Consider the following 27819-nt stretch of genomic DNA (forward strand, 5'->3'; position numbering starts at 1 on the left):
TACCAACCCAGCCAAACTGACCTCTTTTGGTTGAGGAAAGGAGGGAATTCAAAAACAAGAAAGACTTGCATTTATACAGCGCCTTTCATGACCACCGGATGTCCCAAAGTGCTTTACAGCCAATTAAGTACTTTTGAAGTGTAGTCACTGTTGTAGGAAACACGGCAGCCAGTTTGTGCGCAGCAAGCTCCCACAAACAGCAATGGGATAATAACCAGATAATCTGTTTTGGAGATGTTGGTTGAGGGATAAATATTGGCCAGGACACCGGGGATAACTCCCCTGCACTTCTTTGAAATAGTGTCATGGGATCTTTTACCTCCACCTGAGAGGGCAGACGGGACCTCGGTTTAACATCTCATCTGAAAGCCAGCACCTCTGACAGTGCAGCACTCCCTCAGCACTGCACTGGGAGTGTCAGCTTAGATTTTTGTGCTCAAGTCTCTGCAGTGGGACTTGAACCCACAATACTACCGAGAGTGATTCTTGGCTGCCCTAGTTCACTTCCCATTGGTTGGTTGCAGAAGCCTGGGAGAAAGTTACCTGCCAACCTTGGTCAAGGAATGCTGAGTGACATGGAGATGGCCAATGAGGGGCACAGAAAATTATTTTAAATGTAAAAATGACACGAGTATGTCGTGCATCAAGCCATGCATGTAAGAGGTTGGCTATGTTGCTGAAACAAATTTTGACTTGAACCCTTGTGTGCATTAGAGTTATGTACAAGTAGGATTCGGTGTGGTATTAAAGACTGTGAGGAGCAGAGCACAAGTATTTAATTCACTATCAAATCATTTAAAGTACTGTATTACTTGTCTACCATTTTATAGTTGAAGGAACAACCATCAGAAGTATGTAAAAGTGTTTATTTTTATTTTTAAATCTACATAAACTTTGTTTTCAATTTCTCTATTGGACAAATATTAAGTTACATTAAAGTTTTTTACTCCCTAACTAAACAATTGGCTGACCTTTGGTCTGGCCTTCTGGGTTGTCTCTGTTGGGCTATTCTAACCTGAATCATTGTAGTTCCAAGTTTAAGTCTCTCTTTCTCTCCCTAACTGTTTTGCATACCAGAAGTATGCAAAAGTTTGGGGGAGAGGACCAAAAGTTTAAGGAGGCTTTTTAAGTTGGGGGACTATTGGCAAGTAAAGGGGTTTAGGGAAGGAGTTCCAGAATGGCGGGAGCGAGATGGCTGAAGGTTCTACCACTGATGGAGCGGAGGAGGGAACCGCGTACAGTCGACCAAAGTTGGAAGAGCAGCGGATGATGCAGTTAGAAACATTTAGAGACATTTTATGTACAGTACGTATACACACGCTATAATGGGGCAACCATACTTACAGGGTATAGTAGTTAACCAGCCAGCCGATGTCTCTCTTTCTGGAGGTTATCCACACATCCCTACCTATATACCTTTTTAGCACTGGTTCATGACAACTTGTATGTCTATCCATTATCTGATTAGAAACATAGAAGATAGGAGCAGGAGTAGGCCATTCGGCCCCTTGAGCCTGTTCCGCCATTTAATGAGATCATGGCTGATCATCCAAATTTAGTACCCTGTCCCTGCCTTTTCCCCATATCCCTTGATCCCCTTAGCCTTAAGAAATATATCTAACCCCTTCTTGAATATATTTAATGAATTGGCCTCAACTGCCTTGTGTGGCAGAGAATTCCACAGGTTCACCACTCTCTGGGTGAAGAAATTCCTCCTCATCTCAGTCCTAAATGGCTTTCCCCTTATCCTTACACTGTGACCCCTGGTTCTGGACTCCCCCGCCATCGGGAACAGCCTTCCTGCGTCTAGTCTGTCTAGCTCTATTAGAATGTTATAAGTTTCTATCAGCACGGTGGCATAGTGGTTAGCACTGTTGCCTCACAGCGCCAGGGACCCGGGTTCGAATCCAGCCTCGGGCGACTGTCTGTGTGGAGTTTGCACATTCTCCCCGTGTTTGCGTGGGTTTCCTCCCACAGTCCAAAGATGTGCGGGTTAGGTTGATTGGCTATGATAAATTGACCCTTAGTGTTAGGGGGATTAAATACGTGGGGTTACGGGGATAGGGTGGGATATGTGTTGGTGTAGGGGTTACGGGGATCAGGTGGGATATGTGTCGGTGCAGGCTCGATGGGCCGAAATGGCCTCTATCTGCACTGTGGGGTTTATGTGATATGTGATATGAGATCCCCTCTCATTCTTCTAAACTCCAGCGAATATAAGCCTAATCGACCCAATCTCTCTTCATACGTCATTCCTGCCATCCCAGACCCAAAAGAGTTAAAAACAATTCCATATAAGAAGCAACTAATAAGCCAACTTACACTTTATCAATAACAATCTAAATTCCTAACTAATAAGCTGTTTCTGCTTATATTTCATTTACTGAGATGAATTTCTAACTTATAAACAAAAGCATTTCTTCCTTTAGTCGAGCTAACAACTCCATTAAAATGGTCCGTACTGTCGGAGTCAGTTTCAGTTCAAAAGTTCATTTATCTCCACCTTTGGCCAGCATGTACAATAGTGCATTGTGGCTTCAAAATTATATCATCATGCTTTTCAATCAAAAGGTTAGAAGTCTACACTTCTGCAATTTACTTAGTAACCTTTTATATAAAAACAAAGCATAACTGCACTAAACTAGCAAATTCCATCAAATCACTCAAGTTAGCTGCATGATCCCTGTTGAAACCCTAATTAATCTTTTACATTCTGGTCTATTACATTATGCAAACTTATTGTCCTTCAAGGGACAGGGTGCCAATTGTGCTTGGCAAGGAATGGGGTGATAGATGAACAGGATGTATTTTCAAGTAAGACCGGAATGTTTGAGGATCTGTAACCAGATTAAACTAATTTTCAACTTGTAGCAACGTGCCTGGTACACCACATTGGACTTATAGATATCTAGAACATCAAGGTTGGCTGACATGTTTGAAACTGTACTGTGTAGGTCCTTGCATCTGAAACTGTACTGTGTAGGTCCTGTGTAGGCTGATGTCTGTTGTATGGCTGTTAATGAAACCGTTTGACTTTAGATCACAGCTGCTTGGAAGACATTACCTGGATATGAGAATAAGTGCGCATAAAGTAAGGAATCTGGCCTGGAGCTCCATACCTGTGTAGGGTATGGTGTGACCATGCTGTAGTCAGGAGGATGGTGGCAAAGCATTCATGCATGTGAAGGTAATTAGTGCAGCTATTCTTGCAACACCTGGTATCGGCTGTCCATCTAGCAAGGACTCACCCCTGCATTTGGTAGTTATCTAATTGCCAACTCGTGGCTGCCCTCCTTGGCAAGTGAGCAGGGTCTCGGGATGGTGGCAGATTGGAACTGAGTTACATAGATACATAGAGATAGGAACAGGAGTAGGCCATTCGGCCCTTCGAGCCTGCTCCGCCATTCAATGAGATCATGGCTGATCTTCGTCTGAGATCATAGCTGATCTTACCAGTTCAGTACCCCGTCCCCGCCTTTTCTCCGTAACCCTTAATCCCCTTAGCCTTCAGAAATATATCCAATTCTCTCTTGAAAATATTTATTGAATTAGCCTTCACAGCCCTCTGTGGCAGGGAATTCCACAGGCTCACCACTCTTTGAGTGAAGAAATTCTTCCTCATCTCTGTTTTAAATGATTTGCCCGCTATTTTTAGACTGTGGCCCCTGGTTCTGTGCTCCCCGGCCATTGGAAACATTCTCTCTGAATTCAGCCTGTCCAGGCCTGCCATAATTTTATATGTTTCGATGAGATCCCCTCTCAATCTTCTAAACTCCAGTGAGTACAAGCCCAAACTATTTAATCTCTCTTCGTAGGTCATTCCCGCCATTCCAGGTATCAGCCTGGTGAATCGCCGTTGCACTCTTTCCATGGCAAGAACATCCTTCCGCAGATGGGGCGACCAAAACTGTACACAATACTCCAGATGCGGTCTCACCAGCACCTTGTACAGCTGTAGTAAGGTATCCCTATTCCTATACTCGAACCCCCTTGATATGAAGGCCAACATACCATTTGCCTTCTTAATCGCCTGTTGCACCTGCATGCTCTCCTTCAGTGACTGGTGCACAAGAACACCCAGGTCCCTCTGCACTTCCCCATCTCCCAATCTATTGCCATTTAGATAATAATCTACCCTCCTGTTTTTACCCCCAAAGTGGATAACCTCGCATTTATCCACATTATAGTGCATCTGCCACGTATCCGCCCATTCCCCCAACCTGTCCAAATCGCACTGTAGCCTCCTGACATCCTCATCAGAGCCCACCCCTCCTCCTAGTTTAGTGTCGTCAGCGAATTTGGAAATATTGCATCCAATTCCCTGATCCAGATCATTTATATATATTGTGAACAGCTGGGGTCCCAGGACAGATCCTTGCGGCACCCCGCTGGTCACTGCCTGCCACTCCGAAAACGAGCCGTTTATTCCAACTCTCTGTTTTCTATCCGCCAGCCAGTTCTCTATCCACGTTAATACTTTGCCCCCAATCCCATGAGCCTTAATTTTGCATGATAATCTTTTGTGTGGAACCTTATCGAAGGCTTTCTGGAAGTCAAGGTACACCACATCCACTGGCTCTCCCCCATCTATTCTACCAGTTACCTCCTCAAAAAATTCCAGCAGATTAGTCAAACACGATTTACCCTTTGTAAATCCATGTTGACTCTGTCCGATCCTTTCCCCATTTGTCAAGTGCTCCGCTATTTTATCCTTAATAATGGACTCTAGCATTTTGCCCACAACCGATGTAAGGCTTACTGGTCTATAATTCCCTGCTTTCTCTCTACCCCCCTTTTTAAATATTGGGGTAACATTAGCTACCCTCCAATCCACGGGTACTGTTCCCGAGTCAATGGAGTTCCGGAAGATGATCCTTAGAGCATCTGCTATCTCCAGGGCCACCTCCTTAAGTACCCTAGGATGTAGTTTATCAGGCCCCGGGGATTTGTCGGCCTTCAGTCCCCTCAACTTACCCAACACCATATCCCTAGAGATACTAATTTCTGTCAGCTCCTCCCTCTCATTAGTCCCTATGTTTGCCGATATTCCTGGGAGGTTATTTGTGTCCTCCTTTGTGAATACAGAACCAAAGTATGAGTTTAATTGGTCTGCCATTTCCTTATTCTCCATTATATATTCTCCCGAATCGGACTGCAAGGGACCGACTTGGGATTTTACCAGTCTTTTCCTCCTGATATACCGATAAAAGCTTTTGCAGTCTGTCTTTATGTTTGCTGCAAGTTTACTTTCGTATTCTATTTTCCCCTTCCTGATTAATCCCTTTGTCCTCTTTTGCTGATCCACTATGTAGCAGATTTGGTAATTCAGTTCCTGAGCCAAGCAGGGTCTGTAGCTATTCCAAAGCACTGTTGACGAAAGGCCAGTCAGCCTGGCTCATTAATGGGTCCCGAAAGGGTACACCCTGTCCCTGGGAGCTGGGATTCTTCCCAATTGGCGTCGGATAACTGTGAAATCCGGTGACCTAATTAGTAGGGTGGTCCTGGCTAGACAAGTGGTGGGAAACTCACCAGTGCTCTGTGCGAGTAAGCTGCAAGGTTTTAGCGGATGAAACTCCAGCAGCATCTCTGCACGCTCTTGAGGGCCTGCTAGGCCTTGCCTCTTGTCAACCTGCGCCTAAGCTCTCTGAGCTTGGGTAACTGGGGCATGCCCCTATGTGGAGAGCGTGTGCACTTTATATTGGCCAAATGGAAACTATATGTGGATTTCTCAATAGTTTGTTTTGGAGTCGGTATGGTGATGGCTTTGTGCATGTCGGTGACTCGTTTGGCCCAAAAAAAAATCTACTGGAGGAAAATTTAGTCAAAACTGTTTTAATTGAGTGCCCTATTGTAAAATAGTGTAAAAATAAAAGGTGTAGCACTTTTACATTGCCTTTATACTGTATTTAAACTGTGAGGAGATATACTTATCCCCTTAGTATGTTTCTAAACAGACTTGTGCTTTGGAAGGAGTGTTTTGGGACAAGAGTATCGTTGCAGAGGACTGCTCTGTAATCATTATCAGGGCGTGCTAAATGGTCATGCTGCAATGATGTCATCAAAGAGGAACACTGTGAAATGTGTGTTTGAGCTCTGCGAAAGGTTGCTGATTGATCTGAAGGTTTTTTTTGTGCGAAGCAGTTCCTTCTGGAATTTGTTGTTTTGCATTGAACACAACAAAGATTTATTTAGAAAGATTTATCCAGCAATGTGACTAGAATAGATTGTACTTTTGAGCCTTTTATGATTGCAAAATGTATTCAGACAGGACCCATCCTAGCTCATCTGTACAGAAAGAAGCCTTAGCGCAACATCCAGATGTTTGTTGAATGATTCAGTCACCAGGACACACGAGAAGGGAAATTGGATAGTGACTCATCCTGGCCTACTCTCACGTAGCTAGCTGGAGCAGTGTTGGCAAAGGCCTGAAAGCCAGTAGGTTGCATGTTTGTCTTTTCTATCAGTGAATACTGTATTTTTACAACTATAGGCTGCACACACACACACACACACACATAGATCACATACGTTAATTCAGAGCATTCAATTAAGGAAGAAGGCAGATCAGCCACACACACCCACATAGGGTGTGGTTTGTCTGTTGGAAACCTGATGGTATCTCTTCCTACAATGATACAGGAAACATTTTACTGCTACACGGAAGATGGAAAGAGTCGAGAGTTGGTAGATGCTGGAGGTAAAACGTTAGGCTGTGAGTAGTAAGCAGCTAACAATTGGCAGAAAATGGCTGAAACCTGGGCTGTGTGATGGAGAGTTGCGGTGGATGATGGGTTTGGCACGAGACAGAGTGCAAGATATACAGGGTCAGTTCACCTGCACCAAACAGCGAAATAACTATGAATGAGGAAAGTCAAGTGTGCACGAAGGTCTCGCCAAACATTTTTAAGTGGGAGGCCCTCAGATCTGATTATTACTAAGTAAAATTATTTGCCTAATAACATAGGTACTTGATTGGACTGCAAGCCTACAGGGTTGTGAATCTTTGAAATTCTGTACCCCAGAGGGCTGTGGATGCTCAGTCGGTGAGTATATTCAAGGATGAGACCGATAGATTCTTGGGCACTAAGGGAATCAAAGGATACGGGGAGAGGGCAGGAAAGTGGAGTTGATGTAGAAGTTCAGCTGTGATCTTATTGAATGGCGGAGCAGGCGCGAGGTGCCATGTGGCCTACTCCTGCTCCTAATTAGTATGTTCTTGCATTTCTTCTGTAGTATCTCTAGGTCTGAGTGTTATTAAATATAGACAGTTACAACGGGAAGCGCAGCAGACAGAGCTTTTCATATATTGTTGGTGCCTCTGAATTTTGTGCTGCTCGCAGGGCTTATTGTTGGTACTGTATATGATGTCTTTGTGGTGTTCTGGTGATCTGCACAAGCTCGCTGCTCACCAATGCAGTGAGACAGATCCGCATTCGTAGTCAGTTTAAAAATCCAATCATCCAAACAGCTTCAGGTGATCCAGTCACCAGCTTTGTCCCAAACTGCCATAATCCTACTAAAGGCATAGAGCCATTTATCTACCTGCGTTTAAGGTTGGTATTGCTATTCAAGATAAGAGATTGTGCAGTAAACTTATTTTTACTCTTATGACTAAGTAGAGGGTTAATGTTTAAAAAGGAAAGTCCGAATCCAAATTCATATTGAGTGAAATTAACAGTTTCAATTTGGGGGGACATGGAGGCTTGTAAATTTGTATTCCTTCCTTGTAGTGTTTGCATGACTCACCTTTATTCATAAGTGCTAATCAGGCTCTCCATGTTGCCAGACCTGCTGACCTCAATCTCCTAACTGGATCCTATCCCAGCTCTCTCGGGAATATTAAACCCATCCTAGGGAGTGAGAGAAAGCACTATTTAAACAAAAGTTTTTAAAAACAATCCAAGGGAGTTGAGGGAGTAATTGTATTAAAATGATGGAGGCAGCCATATGGAATAGCAGGTGCCAACAGCTTGCCCAGCACCTTTAACACACCTGTGCACTTTGCCGCATATGAGGCACGTTGATGGTCTTCGTAATCCCAAACGGGTCATCCGGTGGGCAACCCCACAGGGAGGAAGGGTAAATGGGCAGGTAGATCGCCCAAGGCAGAGGTTCCCAACCCAGGCAGGTTTATTGGGTGGGGCGCGAGGACGACAGGCTGGCCCGAGAAGGAGAGCCACCGTTGCACCCTCATAGCCAGAGGAGGTGCAGCAAAAGTCTGTGAATGTCATTAAATTTTAAAGAAACTGAGCAAATTTAAGTGTAAATTCAAAGAAAAAGCATACACCGTGCAGACTCGCATAGGGTGATCTCAGCGCAGAATGTTTGAATTCCCGCTGGTTTCTAGAAGTGGAAAATGGACCAATCCAAGCGCCTTGTGGCGCACACTTCAGAGCTTTTTGGTGCTTCTGAATCTTGTGCTGCTCACGGGACCTATTGTTGGTATTGTACATGATGTTACTATGCAGCGTGCTGTATAACTGACGTGACTGGGACATCTTTTGAAGTGTAAAGTTGAGGATGTTGATCCCGTGTAAGGAGCGAGTAGAGTCGGGCAAAAGAAAAATAGGAAAAACGGTCTTCCCTACTTGGACTTGAGATTCACATTTACTGGTCTACCAAAAATTGTCAACCGTAATACGTTGTTTGCGCTGAATTTTTTGCTCAGGATTGCATGAAACCAAGCAAACTGAAACACCACTTGGAGATCAAACATCCTGCCCTCAAAGATAAACCACGAGATTTTTTCAAACAAAAGCTCTTTCAACTGAAAGGACAGATGAAGGTAATCAAAGAAGTTCGATGGCTGCCTCGTGGCAAAGTTTTGGCAAGAATCTGCAAACTGAATGCTGCATGTTTTTGATTGACTCTGAATAACCATTTCATTTCCACAACCAGCACTTCCAAGTTTTACTGGGCTTTTTGGCCAATATATTTGACAGGCTCAATGACCTCGACGCTTCTTTGCAAGGTAAGAACTGTAAACAAGCGCTCTACTCGGAGCTCCGACACGGCAAGAGAGCCACAGGTGGGCAGAGGAAACACTTCAAGGACGCCCTCAAAGCCCCCTTGAAAAAGTGCAACATCCCCACCGACACCTGGGAATCCCTGGCCCAAGACCGCACGAAGTGGAGAAGCATCCAGGAAGGTGCTGAACACCGAGTCTCTTCGCCAGGAGCAAGCGAAAGCCAAACGCAAACGGCAGAAGGAGCGCACGTCAACCCAAGCACCCCACCCACCTGCCCCTTCAACCACCGTCTGCCCCACTTGTGACAGAGACTGTGGGTCCCTCATTGGACTCATCAGTCACCTGAGAACTCATTTTTAGTGTGGAAGCAAGTCATCCTCGGTTCCGAGGGACTGCCTAAGAAGAACAACTGTAATGTTAACATCATGCACGAAAAAGTACAAAACTTTGCCAAAAACGTTTGGTAGGGACTAGCTATGTGCTGTAAGACAATGTAACTACGTTCCCGACATTGTTTTTTGTTATTATGGACACTGCGAAATGTCGGTCCTAGAAGTTCAAGATGTAATTCTGGAGCATGTGTCTTGGCTTCGCACAAAATTCAATGAATGAAAGAGAGGCAAATGAATTCAGGATTTTACCTGACTTCAAAATTTATTTTCAGAGGACATTGTAGCAAAGGCCAAGAGTCCCATGAGTCTAAAAGAGAATTTGATCGACTGTGTCGGTGACTCTGTTTTGCCAGACAATTTTAAAGTCATGCCTCTTGATCAGTTACGCCTCTCAATTCAAAAAGAGTTCCCTGAGATGTCCCAAAGATCCATTGAGATACTTGTCCACTTTGCCTCAACATATCTGTGTGAAGTGAGTTTTTCTTGCTTATTTACATCAAAAAGCAAAGCTTAAATGTAGAGACTGATTTGCGTTTGAAACTCTCCAAAATTAAACCGAGATTCCACAAATTGAGCGCTCGCAAACGGGCTCATCCTACTCACTAAGATAAGGGTGAGTCATAAAATGTTCTTTTATGTTCAAGTTTATTCAGTTGCATACTACTGATACTGTACTATTTATGTTACTTTCTGTCTTAAGCAATATATTGTATTAACCCGAGAAAATATAATCCCATTGTGCCATGCAAAAATACAGGGATGAAATTGGTCTTCGCCAGTAGTACGAAACGGGCCCATAGCAAATCAGCAGCCTGATGATACACCACGCCTAATTTCATAGAAACATAGAAGATAGGAGCAGGAGTAGGCCATTCGGCCCCTCGAGCCTGTTCCGCCATTTAATGAGATCATGGCTGATCATCCAAATTCAGGACCCTGTCCCTGCTTTCTCCCCATATCCCTTTAGCCTTAAGAAATATATCTAACTCCTTCTTGAATATAAATTAATTGGCCTCAACTGCCTTCTGTGGTAGAGAATTCCACAGGTTCACCACTCTCTGGGTGAAGAAATTCCTCCTCATCTCCGTCCTAAATGGCTTACCCCTTATCCTTAGACTGTGACCCCTGGTTCTGGACTCCCCTGCCATCAGGAACATCCTTCCTGCATCTAGTCTGTCGAGTCCTGTTAGAATTTTATAAGTTTCAATGAGATCCCCTCATTCTTCTAAACTCTAGCGAATATAAGCCTAATCGACCCAATCTCTCCTCATACGTCATTCCTGCCATCACAGGTATCAGACTGGTGAATCTTCACTGCACTCCCTCCATCGCAAGAACATCCTTCCTCAGATAAGGCGACCAAAACTGCACACAATACTCAAGATATGGTCCCACCAAGGCCCTGTACAACTGCAGCAAGACATCCTTGCTCCTGTACTCGAATCCTCTCGATACGAAGGCCAACATACCATTTGCCTTCTTAACCTGCATGCTTACCTTCAGCGACTGGTGCACAAGGACACCCAGGTCTCGTTGCACTTCCCCTTCTCCCAATCTATTACCGTTCAGATAATAATCTGTCTTCCTGTTTTTTGCCACCAAAGTGGATAACTTCGCATTTATCCACATTATACTGCATCTGCCATGCATCTGCCCAATCACCCAACCTGTCCAAATCGTACTGGAGTTTCTCTGCATCCTCCTCACAGCACACACACCCACCCAGCGTTTCCTTTGCCATTGATTTCAATGGAAGTGAAAATCATACGTGTTACGAAAGAGGTTGCTACTAATAGTAAATTGAGGTATGGAATGGTGTGAAAGTTCACCTTTCATTCATGCGATTGGTGGACCAGGCGATGCCAGTAGTGTGATGTCATTTCACAGCCATCTGCATTTTTATCAATCTGCAGACTGGATTCTAATATCTCTTTACTCCAAGCCTGAGGGTAAATGATACTTTAATTTACTGTAAAATTAAATTGATCATGCCAGGTGCTGTGGGATATTGACTTCCTTAAAACTGCTGTATGGTTTTGTCACGAGGCTATTTTTTTTTTTAAGCAGATGTATGCTCCTATGCTGTAGGAAAACTGGGTGAGGTCAGGATGTTTATTGCTCTTCCAGTTATAGCTCTGAACCCTGGCTTTCTTTTAAAAAGTGTGGTACGGTCAGTCATGGGTTACAGATATTCTAGCTGCTGCATCGATTAAAGTATTTTCAATTGTCACGGGGCTTTGTACATTTCAATATCTACTTGCCTTTATGTGACACATTTGCAGAGTCATACTTGGTGTGACAGACGGGAAATATAAGCTGGATATACCACTTGTATCATATTACTAGCAGATCTTCCATTGAGTTGCACACAGTGAGTTACAAGAGATGTTGTAACCAGCAAACCTGTGAGTAGTGTTACAAGAAGCAAGTGTGACACATGGAGGATCTGCATGCTATACTCATAATATATTACGAGTCAATCTCCTGTGGCGTTGCGCACCGTGTAGACTACGAGTGAAGCAGGGTTAGGGGCAACATTCCCAGTCACTCGCAGGCCGCTCACCGGCTTTTCAATGGAAATAACCGCACACGCACGAAAATTTGAATGGGCCGCGCAGCCAGTTAAAGGGACCGCGCGCGCACACATTACAGGGAACATTGGTTAGAGGGTAGCGGAAAGTTGGACCAGGGTGTGCAGATGTCAGTCACCATTTTAAAGTCATAAATTCTATTTTTTTCACGTCTATATTTATAATGGAAATAGAAAGAATGCCTTAAAGCTGCCCATTGGACACCCAAGCTCCTTTTATCATTCCTCAAAGCCCTGTTTGGGTTGTTTTCTGTTTGCATGCTTGAGCTCATAAGTGTCTTCTGCTGGCTTCAGCATTTTGATTTCCTGACCCTGGAGGTTCGGAAATGCCTGCTTCTTCATTGGTAGATTTAGACTAATCGAGAGGAAAAGCCTTTATTGTTTGGCCATGAGTTCAAAAAGCTTCTCCTCCCTTCGGAAACTTCAGGGAGCAGATATCGGCAGAGCCAAGAGATAGAAGTGGGCTGCACCGGAGCAAACCAGACCAGGTGACGGACGACAGCGGCAGAGAAGACCAGACTTTACTGGGAAGTAGAGATTGCCAGCAGAAGCTGGAATATAGAGTACAAACCAGCACCAGCCAGCAAAAAGAGAAACATGGCCCAGGCAGGCAATTTTGCCTGGAATTTGCCATTTATCTATGTGGGTTTGAGTGTTTGATTTTTTTTATGAATGGGTGATTTCTTTTTACGTTTGAGCATATATTTTTTTTATTAATGAGTATCAATGGGAGCACTGCACACCGTGTTGCCAACAACTACAAATCCTATGATTTTTGGAAGTATTTTATTTAAGCGGTTGTGAGTCATGCTCCAGTTAATGTGGAAATGTTTTTATTGAAGAAGAAAGTGATTGTGTTGGACCTGATATTTCATCGTGATTTTGCCTGACGCTAAAACATTTTAATCATGCGGTCTATTCACACTTGTTGTGGCTTGTGGTCCTGGTCCAGCCTGAGCACCAAAAGATTGAACACCCCTGCCCTAAAGGAACATGTAAGTTACACTGAGCTACAGCAAAATAACACATTGTGCATTACCTGCCATAATGCTCCTGTCATGAACAAGCCTCAGCGATACACTATATACATTAATGTTTGAAATCCTACTTATATGATTCTCTTAATTCATCACCTCAATTTGCTCCCACTAGCACCACCACCTGTGACAGACCGGTAGCAATTAGTACTGCACTCTATATGGTAAAAAATAATCTTTCCATACAGACATAGCCCAAGTTTAATTATGCTGCTGGGTGTACGCAGTGCAAAAATGTTCAGTGCCCACCATTATCCTTTGAGATCCTAGTGAGAACACTATCTTAGGTGCACGTGTTATCTGCCATGACTTGTTTCTCTCTTAATTTCCAGGTGCGTGATGATTCCGGTAACAGAACTACGATATTTTGCTGACACCCAGCCTGCCTACCGCATCTTGAAACCATGGTGGGACGTGTTTACGGACTACATCTCCATCGTAATGCTTATGATAGCAGTGTTTGGTGGCACACTGCAGGTCACACAAGACAAAATGATTTGTTTACCCTGCAAGTGGGTCATGAATAATACGTGCGTTGAACCTGTTCAGCCACTACCCACCGAGTCGCCAACCGCTGAATACCCAAATGCATCCCTCCCACCATCTTCAGTCCTTCCCCCATTTTCCAATGAGCCGACGGGTATCCAGTATGACTTGGACCGGCACCAGTACAACTATGTGGATGCGGTATGCTATGAGAATAAACTTCACTGGTTTGCAAAATACTTTCCATACCTTGTACTTCTGCACACACTGGTGTTCTTGGTGTGCAGTAATTTCTGGTTCAAATATCCTCGGACCAGCTCCAAGCTGGAACACTTTGTATCCATCCTTCTGAAATGTTTTGACTCACCGTGGACAACGCGGGCGCTATCTGAAACCGTGGTGGAGGAGAGTGACCCAAAACAGTCATTTGTTAAAATGAATGGCTCAATGGCAAAGAAATCCTCCTCGGTGAGTGAGGATGTGGAGGCCAGCGTACCCATGCTGCAAAGAACAAAATCTCGCATCGAGCAGGGGATAGTTGATCGCTCGGAAACGGGTGTACTGGATAAGAAGGAGGGAGAGCAAGCTAAAGCCCTGTTTGAAAAAGTAAAGAAATTCCGTACCCATGTAGAGGAAGGGGATATAGTTTACCAACTCTACATGAGACAGACTATTATCAAAGTAATCAAATTTGCGCTCATTATTAGTTACTCACTTTATTATGTTGACGATATAAAATTTGATGTGTCCTGTATAGTGGACATTCAGAACCTTACAGGGTACCGTGTGTACCAGTGCGCCCATCCATTAGCTACACTGTTCAAGATCCTTGCATCCTTTTACATTAGTTTAGTGATTGTCTATGGACTCATTTGCATGTACACACTCTGGTGGATGCTCCGGCGTTCTCTGAAAAAGTATTCATTCGAGTCCATTCGGGAGGAGAGCAGCTACAGCGACATCCCTGATGTCAAGAATGATTTTGCTTTCATGTTGCACCTGATTGATCAGTACGATCCGTTGTACTCGAAGCGTTTTGCCGTCTTTCTGTCCGAGGTCAGCGAGAACAAATTACGGCAGCTCAATCTGAATAATGAGTGGACCCTGGAGAAACTCCGGCAGAGGATCATGAAAAACTCTCAGGACAAACTGGAGCTCCACCTCTTCATGCTGAGTGGAATCCCAGACACCATCTTTGACCTGACCGAGCTAGAAGTGCTCAAACTGGAGATGATCCTGGATGTCACCATTCCTCCGATCATTGCCCAACTTACCAACCTCAAAGAACTCTGGTTGTACCACACCCCAGCAAAGATTGAGGCACCAGCTCTTGCCTTCTTACGGGAGCACCTGAAGTCACTACATATTAAGTTTACAGACATCAAAGAGATCCCTCTATGGATCTACAGCCTGAAGAACCTCGAAGAGCTTCACCTAACTGGGAATCTGAGTGCGGAGAACAATCGCTACATTGTGATTGACGGCTTGCGGGAACTCAAATGCCTCAAAGTTTTGAGGTTGAAGAGCAACCTGACAAAGTTGCCACAGGTCGTCACGGATGTTGGAGTCCATCTGCAGAAATTGTCCATCAACAATGAGGGCACCAAGCTTATGGTCCTCAATAGCCTAAAGAAGATGGTTAATCTGACAGAATTGGAATTGATCCGTTGTGACCTGGAGCGAATCCCACACTCCATCTTCAGTCTCCATAACTTGCAGGAGATCGATCTCAAAGACAACAACTTGAAGACAATCGAGGAAATAATCAGCTTCCAGCACCTACGGCGCCTAGTCTGCCTTAAGCTGTGGTATAACCACATTGCCTATATCCCCATTCAGATTGGCACTTTGACCAATATGGAAAGGCTCTACCTGAACCGGAACAAAATTGAAAAGATACCCGCTCAGCTCTTCTATTGCCGCAAATTGCGGTACTTAGATTTGAGTCATAATAACCTAACCTCCATACCACAGGACATTGGATTCCTTCAGAATCTGCAGTATTTCGCTGTCACTGCGAACAGGGTGAGTGTGTGCGTTCAACTAATAATTAATATATGTGCACTATATTCAACTACATTTACATCTATTTTGCCCCCTTCTGCCCATCGTCAATGCAATCTTTTAAACAGCAGGGTAGGACAGTCTAAACCTCTGCGGACTTCATTAATATTGCTGTTTGCTTACCCCATGAAGATGTGTGCTAAGTAGTCCCACCCTCCACTAGGTTGAGACAGGCAAACTGTCGGGGAAGCTTGAGTGCAACCTGTTGTGTAATGACTGGGATTTGATCGCTGGAGCCCTAAGCTCGAGTTCTGGCATCTGACACAAGTACGTTTTATAGTCTGCAGTATTTTGCTTTTGATTAACTTTTTAACCTTTCCAGTTTTCCCGTTTTACTTTTACCCAATTACCTTTTTTTTCCCCCCGCAAGTCTGAACTTAATTAGTCCAAGTTTGCTCTAAGAGCAGAACATTGAGGCTTTATAGGTGTCTCCTCTGAGGCATCCATTATCTGTTCCGCACGACAGCTACTCAATCCTTGAAGCAGCGGCTGCTAGATTACTGCAGGTAGCAGTTATACCAATAATTATGCCATTTGGGCTTTGCCTTTACTTTTACAACGCTTAGAAGCCTTTTTAACATGCGGCCGTGACATGTTTTTGCCCATGCAGAGTGTAAAGTTTTTTGTTTCTCAAACCAATTTAATTAACATTTCAACGTCAAATTAAACCTTCCCACGAAAGAGTTATTATTAGGAAGCAGCTACATGCTAATCCTGCTCCACTCTCGCCAGCAGAAAGATAAAATAAGGCCAGACTACCGACTAATCTTTCCTAAAGTAAAATGAGGATTAGAAGTAACTACTTTCAAAAAATATTTCTCAGTTTTGCATTTTTGTAAATAAATCTCCCGAGTTACTCCGTGCAAATCCCACCATTGATGAGCTCACAGTGAAGCAGAGGATGTGGAGATGTGTGCTGTCCAAATGGACCTAATAAAAAATACTACTTTCTACTGTATTCAGTTTGTACATATTCTGTGCATGCCTACAGTTCACGGAGCCAAACATAGACTGAAATGTGCAAGTGATTTGCTGGGAGACCCTTAATGAAGAAATGGTTTTTCATCCTTTTGCAGTTTAATTGTGTGGCTTCTGTTCTATAGCCAGTGTGAAAATTACTTCCTCCAAATTTCTAATATTGTATAATACGAGAGAATACTTAGAGTTTAAAAAAAAAAAATCTTTGGTATTCTCGGAATAAACAAGCTCTCTTTTTTAACATGCTACTTCAGTCCAACAAGTGCATCAGTTAAAATATTTGACATTTTTGTTCTCTTTCTTTGCCCCCCCGCCCCCATCTTGCAGATTGAAACACTGCCACCTGAACTCTTCCAGTGCCGTAAGCTCCGGACCCTAAACCTGGGGAATAACTGCCTGCTATCACTGCCGTCACGGGTCGGCGAGCTGACGAGCTTGACACAGCTGGAGCTTCGCGGAAACAGACTAGAGTGTCTCCCTGTGGAGCTCGGAGAATGCCGGCTACTCAAACGGAGTGGCCTCGTGGTCGAGGACGATCTCTTCACTACACTCCCGTCTGAGGTCAAGGAGCAGCTGTGGCGAGCAGACAAAGAACAAGCCTGAATTTTTATTTATATTGTAAGGGAAAAGGAAAAACAAAATTGCCAAGTTTTCAGCAGATTTTGCAGCCTGCTGTACTGGAATGATTGAGCAGATCTCCTGTTCTGTTGTTTGTATAACAGAAATGTGTCTGATTTTCTGTTCCTGGGACTGGTGCTCTCCATGGGGAACAGAGTGATCGACAGAATGGAAAGCCTGCCAGTAACTTAAAAGAATCACTTAAAGAAATAGCTGGTTTAAATATCTTAACACAATTAGTACTTCTGCTTTAATGAATCACAAAAAAGCTAACACGTTTGTAGCCATGACATGTCAACAGACTGATATTGCCAATGCCTTGTTATTTATTTAGCTGGTACTGTATTAGGGACCGGTACTGTATCTGCCCCGAGCAGGCAATACAATCTTTGCATGAAACAACCGGTGATATTTTTTTTTAAATGATATCCCTTTTGATCATTCTTAGGCCAAAAAAAATTCCAGTTTCTCATCAAGCTGATTTTTTTTTGTTTAGCATGATGATTGAGCTGAACTCATGATTTCACATCCTTTCCACCATTCCCTTTCAAATGGAGCAAAACACTACATAATACTCCTGTGTCATGTTGTCAAAGTAGTTAAGGAGAGGAAGGGGAATTTCCGTGGAGGCCTATCTTGCAGATGTAAGCAGTATTCCGAGAGGAGTGAGTATTGAGTTTTGGGGACTGGCTGGATGGATTTTTTATAAAACTGTTAAAGACTAAAGGCTAGTTTATTTTTAAGTTTCAATTTAATTACGTTGTTTGGGCACATCTTTTACTTTTTTTTAAAAAGTTCCTAAAAAACAAAACCTATTTTCCATGATATATGTAACTGTTCCTCAAAAATAATTCTGATTGTAGCAGTGAAGATAAAGTATACACGTGAGAAATGTTCCTCTACTCATATTTTGAGAGAAGAGGCAATTCGAATTCTAACTTTTACCATTAATTAACAGCCATTTAACTTAGTGGGTAAATGCAGCATGGGCACAACCACAAGGTCCCCGGTTCAATACTTGGTTTGTGTGGAGTTAGCGGATCTCTGCACCCTAGGTAAGGAAGGTGAAAAATCAGCAGGGGGGGTGGGGAGCTGAGGGTTTCTGCTCCTGTTTATTGTCCACTGACCCCACCTGGAAATGCATCTGTGTAAACCTCGGTTAAAGACGGAACTGGGCTTGGTTGAGATGTCTCTATTGTCATATAGCCTGTTGTCATTGTGTAGGTTCATGTATGAAGAATGGGCATTGGAAGATGGTATCTAGGGCATTGTACTTTAGCATTTGGGGAGGTTGGGAAATTGAAATGGAAAAATTCACTTAAAGATTAATTTTTTAATGTTTTTCTGTGTAAAATGTTTCCCTCATCGTAGCGTACTGTACCTTTTTGATATGTTCTGTACACTCCAGCAGTTGACCTTTCTAACTCAGTACTGTTGATAATGAACTTGCATGCTGCACTGTGGCTGTTTGTTCATGGGCATTGCCCCTGCTATCTAGCTTCTGACCAGTTCCACCGTTTAATCCTAGGCTAAAGTTATGTTGTCTCTACCAGTTCTCTTCTAAACCAGCTTGTGTGTCCTGGTGTTGCTGCTATATTTTTGTTTGGATCAGATATCTGATTTCCCCAGTGGTTTGTTGGTTTTCCTGCTCTGTATCTGTCTATTTGCTTGCACCTCCCTACTCTTTGCCCTCACCCCACCAGAAACAGAACAATGAAACAAGAGAACAAATAAGCAATTTGAAAAAGTTCAAAAAAGATGAAAATGATAGTGAGAAGAGGGCAGAAGAGGTATTGAGAAGCAAGGAGAGACATTAAAGGCATGTAGGGAACAAAGAACCATTTTTTTCTTCAGGTAATATGCAACAGGCCAGTCAGCGCCTGAGAGAAAGATAGGTTAGCAGTTTGGGTGGGACCCACATAAACCTAATTGTCTTTTAAATACTGATTGTCCTTTTGTGCTTTTCTAGTATTTTCTGTTTCTATTGCAAACCTTCACAATTTCTTTTTTCTTCTTTCCAATTCATTGTGTCTATGTCAGTACTGTGCTGGTTGGTACTTCAACCATTGATGATGAACGGGATTTTAAGTGTTCTGTGTACCATAATTTGGGGGAGAAATGGTATTTGGAGAGATGGGTGGCCTTGGGTTCGACACAGGCCTGTCACCTATGGTATCTGGGTTCAAATCCAGCCCAGACTGATGGGACCAAAGTGTCTTCTGTCTGCTAGCTCTTTGAACAGTTCCTAGTGGGCATGGGCCTACAGCACAAAACGACTTTTGATTAAGTACTAATTGGCAATCTCTAACACATAAGCATGGGTTGAACAAAAAATGCCAAGCTGTTGCAGTAGCGGTGTTCTACTGAGGTGCATTGTTGGGGGCAGAGTAGAAGGAGCTTTACCATGCATCAAGCTATGCCTGACCTGGGAGAGCTTGACACTGACACTGGGATCCAAAAATGTCAACTGTTCTGGCCCCCAACACTAACATTCCCCGTCCGGGAGGGAGGGAGGGAGGGGAAGGATATTCTTCAAGGTCATTGTTGCCTCTGTTCTAATGTGTCCCTAAGCCAATGTATGTGCTAAGCTTCTATTTCTGTTGGATGCCCAAATTACTGGAAATGTTGCAGTGATCCCCATTTACTCACTAAGAATGAAATAGTTATTGCAGTATGCCTTTAACAGGACTGGCTTGCTTCGTGCATAAGTTGGATGTATAAGATTTTGTTATTTTTCAATTGTAATTGATGCTAAGATTTCACTTCAGGGGTGAATATGCCTCAAGCTAGTAGCAACACCTTTCTCAGGTTTGTTATTTTGACTGACCTATTAAATGTGTAAGTGATGGTAATTACGCTGGTTTTGCTTACACATTTAATCAAAGCAATAGAAAGTATTATCTAATGCTGTGAAATAGGCTTTATTCACAGTCTCTGTTTTGGAAACTGCTTTTAATTTTATTTCTCTTTAAAATGTAACCAGAAATGATGTTAATTTCATGTCTTAACAGCCCTATTTTAAAGCTGCAGTGTTTTCCAATGGTCAGCATCTCAGTTGGGATGTCGCGAGATATTTCAATAATAAACCCATCTTTTTTTAAATTTACCTCATCAGAATAGTAAAATCTGGCATTTTTACCTACATAAGTTGAATTGCTAGGAATAAATTGCAAGATTATTCATCTTCTGCAGTATTGTAATTATTGTGTGATTTATTTGGACCACGATGCTGCTTTGGAAACTGAAGTGATTGATTATTTGCATGTGCTTCAATACTAGCTTTCATCATTCTATCTTTCTGTCTGTCTGTCTCTCTCATGACAAGAGACTTCGGTTTCCCTAATGACAATCTGATTTTCCCATCACAGTTGAGCGCCTAAAGTTGTTCAGCATTTAAAAGGTCACAATCAACTAATCACCTCTGATATAATAGCAAAATACTGCAGATGCTGGAAATCTGAAATAACAACAGAAAATGCTGGAAATACTCAGCAAGCCAGGCAGCATCCGTGCAGAGAGAAACAGGGTTAACGTTTCAGGTCTGGGACCCTTCATCAGATAGAGAATCACCTCTGATGTTGGAATAAACCAAATGGGCATTGTACAGATAGAGAGAAAAAATCTTATTGTGACATTCCTCCACGTAGAAGCACATGTGCAAAAGCAAGCAGCCAGTGACCTTTTTTACATACGGAATCTGATTTAAAAACAAGATGATCAGTAAAACGGGTTACTACAGTAACACTGAAATAACTTTGTGAAGGCTAATAGGCTCCCAGGCCAAAATCTTAAGAAATTGTGTGTTACGTTTATACTCCTTTTTTGAAGTAAATGAATGGATCTTCTGTGTGATCAATTATTCTTCATTTTAAATTTATGAAAAGATAAATCTGCGTCCCTCACCTACCCTTCTTGCAAATAAATTTGTGTTAGTCACCTGTCCATCACCATTGAAATAGAATGAATAAGCATCAAGAATGTACAAAATATGCAATATCAGAATAGATATAAATATTACAAATGTATTATAAACAACTATGTAAATCTAAGTGTCAAATTATTTAATTGTATAAAAAACTCTTAGATGTAAATGTGATTTTTGCTGAAATCTCTGCAATCTTATGATTCCCGCTCTAGCGTATGTAAACTCACCATTTACCTTAGTGTTTGATACATATTACTGCACATTATTGCTGCTCTGACTTCTAATGTCTTACTTTCTGGTGTTACTGCCACATATACTCGCGTATCAGGTGATATGATTAAGATGACTCCCCTCCTCCCTCTCCATCCCACTTTACAGCCAAAACTATCTGGGGGTGGGGGGCGGGGGGGAAATTATTGACATACGTTTAATTGATAGGCTGAGATTCTAGACACCATTGATCAAGTTTACAGGCCATTCCCTCTTTAAAAAAAGAGCTTGCATTTATATAGTGCCTTACTATCTCATTAAGTTAGCCGAAGGAGCTTTACGACCACTGGAATTACTTTAAGTAAAGTGCGGCAAATGCAGAAGCCAATTTGTGCCCAGCAAGGATATACAAACAGTAAATGAATGCATGCCCAGACAATGGGCAGAACTTTCAACTTCGGGGGCGTGAAACAGGTGATAGCAGATCGGCCGTCCATTATACACCCCACCTTAGTTTCCCCTTCTATTTACTTTAAATTAGAAAATTGTATAAAATTAGATGAAAGTGTTTTTTTCTCTGAAATCTCATGATTCTCCCTCTAGTGTATGTCAACTCACCATTTACCTCAGTGTTTGATGCATATTACTGCAAATTGTTGCTGCTCTGACTTCTAATGTTTTATTTGCTGGGAGGGAGAAATGTTGGAGTACGCCTTGCTTTTCCCATCCTGCCATGAGATTTTTTTTGTCGACCTGAACAGTGTCCACTAGATGATGTGCTCAAGTCCATCGTGGACCTGAACCCACAATCTCTGACTCAGACGCCAGAGTGCTACTAACTATGCCAGACTGTTACTTTTTATTTCTCTTTACTGGTGATTGTTTTTTTAAATTTTAAAAACAGCTTTTCAATCTAAGATATAGCACCTGACCCCAGGCTCTTGCCTGGCGTTCCATGCTGTCATGGAATCAGCTGCTGGTGGCAAGATCATTTTGCTGATTGATCAGCTGATCTGCAGGTATCTTTGGTTGACCGTAGGATTGAGTCAGGACCCGAATGAGAGTGGGCCCAGGTTGGATGTAGAAACTGTGCAGTCTCCAGTACTTGGGATGGGTTGAGCAGATTGGGGTGGGAAATCATTCTTTTCTAAATAGGCAAGAATGTGGGAAAAAAAAGTTCAAAATAGAAAGCTTAAAAACACAGAAAATAAAGTGCCCTTGTGTGGATCTGATTGTCCACGTGGTTAGTATGTACCAATCAAAGGCCCCTTACCGTATTACAGACCTATAGAGACCTCTATCTGTATAAGTTATTGCTAATCTTGTAAAATTAACTGCTACTGAGGGCTATTTTGGTGTGGGATGACATCAATCAACTGAGTTGTAAGAAAAGTGATGACGATCAAACAGGAAAAACCGTACACTGGCGATATGAAGGAAGCATAGTCGTCCATATTTCAGTTGACAACTTGCTTGAGTTAAATGTTGACTTTCACAGCGTTGCTACACAAACAGATTATGATGAGATTACACACTACATACTGTAGTAAAGAGATGTAATAGTTGCTGCTTGAAGTAGGAATATGATTAACCAAAAATGGTGCTGCCGCAGTGGTCTGTTGCTGAAAATGGCCAGTTTACCAATTAAAATCCTGTCATTTCTCAGTTCCTACATGGCAACAGCATGTTAATGGAACACATTGTTCCCTCTTCCCATAAATGAGATTTTTTCTGATGTGCATGTTTTCAAATACTCGCTAATATAATTTGTCTTAAATTGTATTCATAGCAAGGCCTGTGGGAACACCATGGAGTAATTTAGATATAAATTGCAGGGCTTTTAAGTGAAAATTACATCTCCAGATTTCGTTCTTTAATTGAACTCCAGTTTTGATTCCCTGTCCATACGGAGTTAACTGATCTCGGCCAGACTGGCAGTATACATACCACATTCAGTCTCTTCCCTGGGCTAGGGAGGGGAAATATCAACCAAGGCTTCTGCTCCTGGCCAGTATCAAGTGATTCCAGTTGGAAAATGAATGTGTGGAAGTTGGGTGAGAACAGGATTGGATTTAGCTGGCTGCCCCTCTCGTACAAGCAAATAGTTCTCCTGTAATTACTTGTCCAGGCTCACGTGAGAAATGGCTGAGGTACTGGAAGGCTGCCAGCAGCATGGAGTTCTACCTCAGCAAGGGGGAAGACTGGCATTTGAGGTGTAGCTGGTGGCCAAATTAGAACTTTTTTTTTTTTTTTACAATGTTTTTAAAGTGTGGCCATAAGTGAACCATACAGCACCTCAGTTGATGGGAGCAGAGAACAGTATTTTTTTGCAGTAATATGGAAGGGATGTATGTGCACATATATAGAAATGGTTTTAAACTGATTGATTTTCTTCCCTCACCACTTCTCCTTGCAAGCATTTGGTTCTGCAGTGATGCACCCATCCTCTGGTACATTGCCCAGGTAGCCATTTTTTTTAATTTGTTCTTGGGATGTAGAAATGCTGACATGACTGCATTTATTACTCATTCCTAGTTATCTTGAAGGTGCTGGTGAGTCGCAGCCTTGAATGCTGCAATTCTTGTGCTGAGGGTGTTCACACAATGGTGTTGGGTAGGGAATTCGAGGATTTTGGCCCAGCAACGATAAAGGTTGGTGCACTTGACTTTCTTGGTGGTAGAGGCTGCAGTCCTAGAATTCCCTATCATTTACGTGTGAGCTATGAAAATGAGCATCTGCAAGCAATTCAACCAGAGGGTATTGCAGCCAAGCCTGAACCTTTCCTTATCTGGCATCCACAAACACGCACTTCCAACAAGAATCAGGAGCTGGAACCCTAGCTCATTTTTACCTCAGTAACTTGGGTTTTGAGGCACCCATACTGCCACCTTGGCTGAAACCAGCTAGCTTAGCACTGACCTGGAATTGAATCGGCAACTTTTCTCATCTGTTTCAGCTGCTCACTGGATAACGCCATTGAGCCATCAGGGACCAATTTACCACTGTTAACATCCAAGCAGTTTTTTTTTTTAAATTGTGAATCTGGGGGATTGAATTTAAAGACTTAATTGCTAAAATTCAAATTATGAATATACTGTTTATCACAGATCGCAGAAACCCCACAATGCAGATAGAGGCCATTTCGGCCCATCGAGCCTGCACCGACACATATCCCACCCGATCCCCGTAACCCCTACACCAACACATATCCCACCCTATCCCCGTAACCCCACGTATTTAATCCCCCTAACACTAAGGGTCAATTTATCATAGCCAATCAACCTAACCCACACATCTTTGGACTGTGGGAGGAAACCGGAGCACCCGGAGGAAACCCATGCAAACACGGGGAGAATGTGCAAACTCCACTTTACTGTTATGGAAATCCATGGAAACAGATTCCGCCATTTAAATAGCAACCAGAATCAAAGGCAGTGAGAAAAGTGCCATGGGTTGTCTTTACATGCAAGGCTGTGAAAATAGGTAGCATTTTAAACCACTTGGAAATCAAACACAAATTGTCACATTTCTCAAAATGATCAAATGAATTTCAAGTTGTATAGTTTTGATTGTTGATCAGTTTTTACTTCACTAACTTTGTAGATTAGTGGTAAAACTTTTTTCCTTCAATATAAAGCACTTTGACAGTTTCTTGTTTCTGAGGGGCACTGTAGAAATGCAAGTTATTTTTAATCTGGGAACCAAGGAGAGCCAAATTTTGGGGGGGGAGGGGGGAGAGAATACCAGTGGAGATGGGAGAAAGCTTAAAGAAGTAAAAGATCAGTGTTCAATAAAAGGACAAGACTTCTTAATTGTGGATAAGCTGAACAGTCATTTAACTGTGTGTGTATTTAATTTAGTCTTTTGTATCTGATTAAGTAGATATGCAAGTATCAAAGATTACAGCTAACTCACCTGTCTTTGAGGATTGTGGCAAATTGGAATTGCCCCTAATCTTATTTGTGCCTAAAACACTTTGTTTTTTAAATGAGCAATATTATGTACAAAGTAAGAATGTTTAAATTTTGTAGCTTTTGTGTTTGTGCGCAATAATCTGTGGTCCTACGATGAAAGGTCTCTATCCAGAATGCTAATATATTTCTCTTTCCAGCTGTTAATAGATGTGCTGTTTATTTTTAGCATTTGTCTTTTTATTTAAGAGTTCCCCAGGAGCTTTCTTCCTACCTTTTTTAAATGGTGCTGGGTGCTCAGGCTAGTTTCACAGAATCACAGAATCCCCATAGTGCAGATAGAGGCCATTTCGGCCCATCGAGCCTGCACCGACACATATCCCACCCTATCCCCGTAACCCCATGTATTTAATCCCCTAACACTAAGGGTCAATTTATCATAGCCAAATCAACCTAACCCGCACATCTTTGGACTGTGGGAGGAAACAGGAGCACCCGGAGGAAACCCACGCAGACACGGGGAGAATGTGCAAACTCCACACACAGTCGCCCGAGGCCAGATTTGAACCCGGGTCCCTGGCGCTGTGAGGCAACTGCTTGATTTGAACCAGGCAATGATCCATGGTAATATATCTGATGTGGTTTATTATAAAATTTCAAATTGTGCTACTGATTACACAGCACAGCCTTAACAGTACAGAATGACTTGGCCATAACTGTGAAGACTAAAGGCAAAATGCTGCCACTGTCAACTCAAAAATACCGATGTGAAATGATTGTAATTATTGACATTGGTCTTTCTGTAGTGGATGCGCATGTTACTATAATTGTAGAAATCTTTCAATTTTATCTACAATTATATATAACTAAATGCATATTGGTGGCTTATTATTGACATCACTTGCCTCCCCTAACTCATCGCTCCACCACTGAAACTCTCATTTGTACATTTACCACCTTCAGGCTTGATTTCTACAATGCTTTTGTGTAACGGTCTCCCAAGTCCAATCTACGTAAACTCCCAAATCATTCAATACTCAACTCATTCAGAACTCCACTGCCTGGATTCTACTCCAAACTAAATTCTGCCCACCTATTACTCTACATTTGCTGACTCCTCATCTCCAACACATTGATTTCAAAACCTGCGTCCTCATCTACAAATCTCTTCATAGCTTCACGCCACCCTGTTTCTGCAACTTTCTCCCTACTTCCCAGTTCGCACCCTCCACTTTAAGATGAAGTGGCATCTTGTAAAGCAACATCAAAAATTACTTTATTTAAGCCTTGATGTCTGAACTTTATACAGCATTTCCAGAAACTTAAAGCACCACGTAGCATTTTTTCTCTCTCTCAACTTAGCACGTACTTCCATTTTAAATGTTATAACTTTTCAAGATTATGAAAGGTTTTGAGAGGGTGCACAGTGAAAGATTGTTTCCACTTGTTGGCAAATTGGCAACAAAAAGGTATAGACTTAGAATTATTGCTGGAAGAACAAAATGGTAAATTAGATTATTTTGATACCAAAGGTTATTAGAAATGGAAGAATATAATTGGATGTGGGGAAAGGGCGACAAAATTGGATTAAATAGCAGGTGAAGAATTAATACTGCCACAGTAGAGAGGTTTCATTGGAGGTTAGTTTGATAAATCCTAGGACAGTAACAAAATACTGCTCTTAAAGAAACTGGTGTATTTTGTGATTTAAAGAAAAGTTGGGCATAGTTGTTAAGTGCGCTGCTCAAGGTGGAACTGAGCTAACCATCTGAAGAAGGTTCCAGGTTTGACCCTTTACTGCATAATGTATACAGTACTTGCATTTGCACAGGAGCATTGCTGCCTCATGTTCTGACCTCAAGGAGATTGTCAACAAAAAAAATTAAAGGGGAAAAAAGTGATCCAGTTCCATGAGTATTCTGACATAATGCTGCCCAAACCAGATTTTAAAAAGATTAATCATTTTACTTGGTTACCTGAAATGGTGTTAAACTACCTGACTGTATCTCTCTTTTGTTTGAACTGTTTTAACAGCTGAAGTCACATTTTTATATTAAAAATGATACTATTACACATGAAGAAACAAGTGTATGTGTTTATTGTGACTTTTACAAGTGTGTTCCATTTTATGTTTGTCGTTTTAAAGAATCTCAAAGTCACAATTTCAAATCCTTAGGTGACCTGAAGAATTAACGCTGTCTTGTCGGTGATTAGTAATCAGATTATTTTTAGTATTTGTTTATACATCTGCGACCCCTTCCGTCACCAATTCTTTATTTTTCATCCACCTCCTACCCCACATTATTCTCCTTGGGTCTCTGGACCAAAAGCTCCAGATCATAAAGATGTCCATGAACACCGTCCATGTCACTCCTTGGCTGACCCATGAAGAAGCCTGCTTGACCATTGTGGAAAAATGATTCTCCTCTGTTCCATTATCCTCCCTTACCACAAACCGCCCGACAACCCAGAGTGGCTGACTTTAAATGTCAATTCTGAATGCCAATTTAAACTTTTTCTTAAGTTAGAGCTTAACATAGTTAGTCAATAGGCCATTTAAGCATTAAATATCTTTGATGCTATTGGAGTGCAGTGATTTTTTTTTTTTGCAGTGATATTTATTAAGACTGGGTGTTTCCT

At 42.3% G+C, this 27819-nt stretch overlaps 1 protein-coding gene across 3 annotated transcripts in view; it reads left to right on the plus strand.

Annotated features, from left to right (window-relative positions):
- lrrc8aa (leucine rich repeat containing 8 VRAC subunit Aa) overlaps positions 1–27265 on the plus strand; it is a 61907-nt gene extending 34642 nt beyond the window's left edge. For all 3 annotated transcript variants that reach the window (XM_085965494.1, XM_085965493.1, XM_085965495.1), the window contains 2 exons: positions 13320–15498; positions 16843–27265. In XM_085965494.1, coding sequence (XP_085821620.1) covers positions 13327–15498; positions 16843–17118 — 2448 coding nt within the window. In that variant the 5' untranslated portion in view covers positions 13320–13326 and the 3' untranslated portion in view covers positions 17119–27265. The remainder of the gene's footprint in view (positions 1–13319; positions 15499–16842) is intronic.
- Positions 27266–27819: the final 554 nt, after the last annotated feature.

This window comes from Somniosus microcephalus, chromosome 23 (assembly GCF_052327205.1).
Source record: "Somniosus microcephalus isolate GS21.2 chromosome 23, FLI_Smic_1.0, whole genome shotgun sequence".
NCBI classification, from domain to species: Eukaryota; Metazoa; Chordata; class Chondrichthyes; order Squaliformes; family Somniosidae; genus Somniosus; species Somniosus microcephalus.